Here is a 7,873-nt window from a genome sequence, read left to right as displayed (position 1 = left end):
TTCCTTATATACAATTTAGTAAACTTCAAGAGACTAATGTGACAACATTATTTGTCAATAATTTCACCTTTACGAAGGGTGGCGCCCCACAAATTGATTTAATTTAAATCCAAGGCTGTTATTCATTATAATCAATCATTATTTGTGACTATTACTATTTGATAGCCAATGTAATGTCGTTTTCAGGTACTGCAGTGGTGACCCAGTATCATATATACCTATTGATAACAACTAGACCTGCTCAACAGAAACCATAAAATGTTCCAATATGGTCAACTATCGAAACAGTTGTCGATTAATTGTCTGATAATTGACTAATCCATCATTCATCATCAGTTCTCATTGTAAATATTAAAGCAACCAGTAACTCCAGCTGCCAGTTGGAGTTTGATAGTTTTTCTGTCTGCTTTATAAAACTCACCAAGTCCAAATGTATTGTCTCACTACAACGTGTGACGCTCCTCTCACACGTTCAGCCGTGTTGCATTGTCAAAGAAGCGGATGCTCCTCTCACTTCTCCCTCCTGTGACGTCACCGCAGGGTGCTTCTGCATCTCTCTGCAGCCCAGTGGAGACGCACTCAGAAACTCACACCACTTATTTTGTCTGAGGAGCAAACATCTTTTAGTGTATTGTAAAAAATAAAAAATAAATGAATAAAATTAAATGGAAAAAATGAAAGATGATTAAACTTTAATAGAACATGCATGATACAACTTCGGTCTCCGTTCATAAATGCACATTATCTGTGAAGTTATGCATCGTGTATATAGTGCCTGCTGCTTCTCTCACACTCAGCTTGTTTGTTGTTTTAAATCACAACCCCCCCACATCGGGCAATCATTCACCAAATCCAGTTGCGCACGACTCGGTGACATCAGCGGGGACGAGGGATCCTGAGAACCTGTGACGCGAGTGACCGGCGAGTATAAAAGCTGACACGGGAAGTGATCTGCTCATTCCTCCAGACCTGGTCCATGCGGGTGCTGCTGCAGGCTGAGAGCAACTACGTCACCAGAGTCTGAGGAAGAGGAGAGCTCGGCTACTGACAGGTGAGGCTGGCGCACTTTAGTGTTTACTTTACTTTACTGCATCACATATGGATGGTGCAATGCATTAATTATTATACGGCCTTTGTGTTAATTTAGTTTGGGAAGTTTTTAGGGCAGCTTGGCGCTTAGTTTACATCTTTTTTTTTCTGTAAAACTGGTTTAAATTGCTGCTGCAGTGAAATGCAGATTTACTTTTTATAACAACCCTAACTGGTCATAATTGAATGTGACAGGCTCTCAAATTGCACTGAGCAAATGATTAATCTTTTATCTGATATATTTGGTATCGACCATACTCTGTTTCTTCATCAGAGGACCAACTACATGACCATGAAGTCGACCTGCCTGCTCGCCTTGGCTTTTCTCGTGGTCTGCAACGTCACCGTGTCTGGAGGACAGGGCCTCCCCGCTGGAGAGGAGACGGACGGGAGGACCATCGATGACATCCTCCTCCAGAGAGCAGAAAGCCTTCTGCTACGGTCCATTCTCAAAAAGATACAGGACGAAGACGGCAGAAACGGTGCGTAAAGTGTGTGTGTGTGTGTGTGTGTGTGTGTGTGTGTGTGTGTGTGTGTGTGTGTGTGTGTGTGTGTGTGTGTGTGTGTGTGTGTGTTGGATCAGTTGGACAGGCAACGGGTGATTTGATGCAAAATGGTGACATAAAGTATAGTTTCTCAGTCATTAAATTACATTCTCCGATGCCATGAGATTGATAACAGGGCAATTTGTCTCGATTTTAAGTTGAAAGTATTTAAAGTGAAAACATGTTCTAGAGTTTGGGGCTTAAGGCTTATACATGTGGGTGTTTCCAGTTATACAATTACAAGTAATCATACAAAACCTTATTTTTAAAACAAGAAAATGGAAAAGAATCTTCCTCCAATTCCATACGATGCAGAGGAGATGGATCACCCAAAACTCGTGTGTGCGCAATTTACGCACGGCACGTCCAAACTCGGGAAGCGGGGATATTTATAATAGACTTGCTACTTGAAGTAATCTAAATACTGATTTCCTTTCTCCAGAGGGATCTTCCTCTCAGGCAGAATGGGTGACCAAACGACAGCATCCCGGTAAGAGGTACGGAGAGGACTTGGAGAAGCGGCAGCATCCGGGGAGGAGAGAAGAAGAAGAGGAGGATGATGATGAACAGTACCTGGATGTTGAAAAGAGACAGCACCCGGGGAAGCGCGAGGAAGAAACGCACTCGTTCCCGGAGCTGCAGAAGAGGCAGCACCCGGGGAAGCGCTTCGCGGTGGGACGCGTTTCTGAAAACCCCGGGACGCTCCTGAGGGAACTTTCAAAGCGCCAGCATCCGGGGAAGCGCTACCTGGTGACGCACAGCAAGCGCCAGCACCCAGGTAAGCGCGACGGGGACTGGGACGCGGACGGAGAGGGAGACGACGACGACCTGGCGGACTTGGAAAAGCGGCAGCACCCCGGGAAACGGTTTTGGGATACCTTCAGTCCGGATTTAGCCACAAACAGTCCGTGTGACGTATCGGACCCTACGAGCTGCAGCAAGTCCAGTTTGCTGCTCGACTTTTTAGACAACATTACCAAGAGCCACGCCGAGGAGAAGCGACAACACCCGGGGAAAAGGTTCGCGCCCGAGGAGGACTTAGAGGAAGGAGAGTAGGGTCAGCGCTCAAGTCCGGTGTGTGCTGCTGTGTTGTAAACAAATAAACGTGTAAATGAAGTGACCACACAATGAATTATTAAAAACGAAAAAAGAATTTACACCATTTAATCTGTATCATCGTCGCAAAAAGAAAAAAACACATGTATCTGCTGTTTGTTTTGTTTGGAGAGCTTGTGCGTAATTGTCCTCCAAACTGATTGTATTGGGTTTCGTGCCCTATATCTTGATTTAATTCACTGACATTATTTCGTGTGTATTCCGTTGATTAGGCTACTTGAATGAAAGCATGAGTCTGCTGGCTTGTCGCCTCTGTGAGGCGGCGCGCGCTCTTCAGCCCGGCGGCGTCATGCTGGAAATATGATCGATGGAAGTGGCCGACAGTTTACAGCTTTTGATTTGTGTTTTCATTATTTTCTACTTATGTATAATATAATTAATACCACCGCAAAATAAAATGTCTGATTATTTTTCTATACGTATTATTGCATGGATTAATGATTTAACTTATAACGTTAGGAAGCCTTTGCCTTAAAGTCAACCGCCAATGGTTTTGTTGGACAATAAAACGCATTGGTAGTATTGGTTTGCTTCAGCAGTAATTCGTGCACTATTAAAGTCTATTAAACTGTTTATCCAACCCAGCAGGTCTAATTAGTGTGGAGTCCAACAAAGCAGTCACTCGTGATGTGATTCAATAGACAGAGTGTGACAGGTATCTCCTCTCCTCGCTTTAATTGGGCTCATTGCATCAGAGCAGCTGCCCGCGGGCCGGATCAATATGCAGAATATTCATCAAGAGCGTGAGCTACAGAGTGATGGAGACTTCGTGGTGGAGAAGCCCGATTGAGGTGCGCGCGCAGCTTTCAACTCCAGCTGCATAATGTGCTTCAGAGGATTCAACAGGATCAATCAGGAGGGAAAGATGCACATTGTCTGCACTGGATGAGACATTTAGATGAAGAATAAATAGACTTATCGCATGCACAAAAATATTTGAGACAACTTGAATTGCCTCGAGAAATATTTATATGTAATTTAGCTGAAAAGTGTGTGGCTAATATTTCGGTGAAGCTGTAGAAAGTGTCTTTAAAAAGAGACACAACAGTGACAGCAGTGGCAGGCCGTGGATTTTTTACCTGTGCATTCAGTGGATCAAGTGTTTAACAGCTGGGCACCAAAATAAATAATACATGAGCAAATAAAACCACACAACCAATAGCATATTCATAATCCTGAACAGACAATATTAATTTCTAAATGGTCAATATATCAACATAGCTAATAAACGATAATTTGATCACATAAAAAGGATTGAGGTCATGTCCATATATTGAACGATGAGTCGATTATTATTTCGACCGCTCATCACAAGTTGTCCTATTTATCTTTACACAGTTTCATTTGAAAGAGTTTTATCATCCTATCCAGGATGTTATGATACAAAGGCAAAAGTCAGAGAAAATGATTTACATTAAACACAATTTTACATAGAAAAGATTATAGCTATTCAATCATTTTTACATTCATGTTCTTGACCCACAAGATTGAGAATGGTTGAGCCTGTCCAGCCAATTATACTTTAATTTGCTCATGACTGACTAATAGGCGGCCTCAGCGGCATAAATGAGCTTTGGGCCCAGTTGACCTCAAGGCTTTAATACTACACGTGGCATCTTGATTGTGTTTTACCAAAAAGCCCCAGAAACAGAGCTGTGGGCTAAAATATAAAATTTATAAAACTATAAACAACCGAGGTTGGTCGAACGGTCTGATGACGAGGCCACTCTGCAACACAAAGCTTTTATTATTTCTGGTCACATAATCCTGAACAAATTTGCTACTAGTGAAATTATCCCAAACCAGCTGACGCGAGGTGAACTTATTAAAGCCGCGGCGCTGCTTCTGGCACTATATAAATGTCACTATAGCCGACATATAGGCCCCTTTTCCCAGAGCAGCCATGTTGACATGTCGCAGCAGAGTAAACACAGGGGCCATTGATCACATTGATTATGGTCCTGTTTAATTTAGTGTCACAGCCATTCCAGTGAGCCAGCATGTAAAATACCTTAAAGGGCTCTGGAATGGAACAGGACCCTAATTAATGTAATTAATTACACCTGTGTGTGTTGGTGTTGCCCTGCAATGGCACCTCGATAAGGCTGTTTCACTGAGACTGGAATCTTGAAGGTCACTCATTGGCCTAAACAGCAGACAGGAAACACAATTATGTACTGAGGCAGCGGTCCAGTGTCGTCATGGCAGCGTCAGCAGGTGAGGAAACTACTTCCGGGATGGACTTCCGGGAGTTTCTGATCGGGACGATACTGACGGAAGTTAGAAGTGAAATAAAAGATGGAGGGAAGTGATAATAAAAGTTGAGGAGTAAACATTAATAATAATAATTATAATAATAATAGAGTATGGAAGTGTATCTCTATTTATTTTGTAGGAAACGTTGCGGAGGGAGTCACGAATGTGAAGTACCGCGCCGCCTGCAGGTGAGGTGCGGTACTGCAGCGGGAAATGTCAGCGCAGAAGAAGAAAGTGGAGGCAAAAAGATGGGAAGGTGCAGTCAGGTAATTAATGACAATGTAATAGAGAAAATCTAATGACCTTTATTGCAAGATTAAGGATTTAGTTCGTATTAAAAGCAGTGGTTCACCAATTTGAGCTGACTTGGGAGATAATCTGCAGCCAAATTTAAGAAACGTATGTTTTAACTTTTTATGTTATTTAATCTCTTTCGTAATACAGTGCTTTTCCTTCAAAGGGCAAGGAAGGGAGGAGGGGGATGGTGGAAGGAACTTGTTAATCAAGATTTATAGAGCACTGGGTAAAGGTCAGGAATATGTTGTGGTATATGTAAATCAAGATGGTGATCATAGATTATTCTAATAGGCCTACGTGTGGATGGATGGACAGGTTGCTGATAGATTAAGTCGCAGAAATGGAGAACTCGTAGAATGTCTGTAGAGTCAAAGCAAAGAGATTTAGACAGTTTAATTGTGAAGACTGCCTAAATAGCAGAAGTGTGGAGTGTGATTAAGAGGATGGGCGGGAACAGAAGAGAAAAGGAGTCTGAAGCAGAAGTAAGTCGGGTCAAGACTAAAATTATGGTGAAAGCATTTGATAGCAACATAGTTCAAGATGTCTGACTGAAGAAGGAGGGAGAGGGAGAATTAACCCAGAGAGACAGCACCATGCAGGAGCATCAGTTAGGAGGAGGCCAGGGCTCCAATAATGCTTGGTGCTCAAACACAGTCGATGGACAATGTTTGGCAAGATGTCGGCCATGTTATCCGCCCAGAGAATCGTTTCCAATGTTTCCAATTGTGATGCAAATTTCCAGAATGACTTACATGAATATACTACTGGTTTTGTTTATCATGCATGCGTTTGTTGTGAGCTCCCACTGAATTTCATTGTGCATCCCTGTGTTGCATCATGACAATACATGATCCTTGAATCCTTGTTGTTATCCAGTGAATTATCTATTTAGTTTAGAAAAGACCTTTGTATTCAGAATCAGAATCAGCTTTATTGGCCATGTGTGTTTACACATACATGGAATTTGACTCTGGTTTCACTTAGCTCTTCGTACTTATATACATACACAATATACAATAAACAAATAAATATAAAAAAGACAAAAAAGACATTACAGACAAAAAGACAATTAAGACAACAGTAGTCAGAGTAGTGAAAATACTGCAGATGGAGGTGTGTCTGATTAAGTGTTCAAATAATTGCCGACATCTCATGGAAAAAGACCAAATTTATCACATTATGATGACAATTTTTGAAGATTCATGAACAATGGTTCAGTTAGTTAATTAATTAAAGCCAACAAAAGCATGAAAGGAGGCTTTCATGTTTCCTAAAATGATTTAATATCTAGTCCGCATCCCGAAGCAGAAGGTGGCCGAAATGCACAAAACACAGGTGTTGCTAATCCACCGTTAAAATCATATGTTTGACCAAAAGAAGGAAAATACTAAAACATGTTTTGTTGAGAACTAGGCGGGTCCGGTTCCTACGCGTTTCGCGTCGTTTGTCCCTCGTCTCTTCCCGTACCGGCCGAATGCTAACCACATGATCAGGCAGGGCTGCTGCTGCTGCTGCTGCAGCTGGTGTTGTCGAGCTGTCAAAGAGGATCATAACTGTCAACCACGCAGCTATTATCGGATTCATTTGTAAGTACAGCAAATAGTGTTGATTATTCCGCGAGTTTTTGTTAGAGAAGTTTGACGTTATTCGCTCCTCCGTGTTTTTCAACAACACGGTGAGAGAAATAACGAGAGCGGCTGTTAGCATTCTAGCTGCTAACATTAACGTTACATAAATACTCAACAGCAGAACTTAAGCCGCCGGGTGGTTAATACACAAATATCGCATATTTTAATTAAAAGTAAAGGGTCCGAAGGGTAAACAACACGTGGTTCCCCGGACTGAGAGGAGGGTTAAGTGTGTAAAACACAGACGTCACCTGGGAAAAGGAAACAATTGAACTTCATTTATTTGAGATCGAGAAAGCATATCCAACGTCAAGTCACTGGGATCGTTGTAAAATAGATGTGTGCAACTTACAGAACTGTGTGCAGTGATATTAATATGTTAGCTAGACTTTAAAATAATGCAGCTCTCTGTTGTGGACCAGATTTGAGTTACATGTGAACCCTTTAGGAGCAATATTCAACAATCATTAGCTTCAATATGTGCAGTAAAATTAACATGTTAGCTAGACTGTTGTGGACTAGATTTGAGTTACATTTTAACCCTTTAGGAGCAATATTCAACAACCTTTAGCTTCAATATGTGCAGGTGTAATACACCAAGTAAGACATAATATCTCTGCTTCACAATCCTCTCTAATTTAGTGTCTCTATCACACATTGACTTGTATTCCTTCTTACTTTAATCCCCTAAAAGTCACATTATTGAGTTTGCATGAGGGTGAAAGAGTATGCTTTTAAATCTGTGTTTTGGGGGACATGATCGTAAAAACATTTCTAGGAATTCATTCGTGAAATATGTGTCGCCTCAATCTGCTTCCCAGGGTTTCCTCTGGTGCGATGGAGCCGTCTTTGTGGGGGTCACACGCCCCGTGACATGCGGACCGCAGCGAGACTCTCCCACACTGCATCTCTTCCCCCCACTGAACTCAGCCCGCCATCGTC

General features: G+C 42.1%; 1 protein-coding gene across 1 annotated transcript; it reads left to right on the top strand.

The window, feature by feature from the left end:
* Positions 1-1,375: 1,375 nt before the first annotated feature.
* Positions 1,376-2,690, top strand: trh (thyrotropin-releasing hormone; the record flags this gene model as incomplete). The annotated part of the gene is made up of 2 exons (XM_079225660.1): positions 1,376-1,571; positions 2,077-2,690. The coding sequence occupies 2 exons, from the start codon at positions 1,376-1,378 to the stop codon at positions 2,688-2,690; spliced, it is 810 nt and encodes a 269-aa protein (XP_079081786.1).
* Between the last annotated feature and the right edge of the window lie 5,183 nt (positions 2,691-7,873).

The sequence above is a fragment of the Taurulus bubalis genome (genome assembly GCF_910589615.1).
Source record: "Taurulus bubalis genome assembly, chromosome: 11".
NCBI lineage: Eukaryota > Metazoa > Chordata > Actinopteri > Perciformes > Cottidae > Taurulus > Taurulus bubalis.
This window is presented reverse-complemented; position numbering and strand designations above follow the sequence as displayed.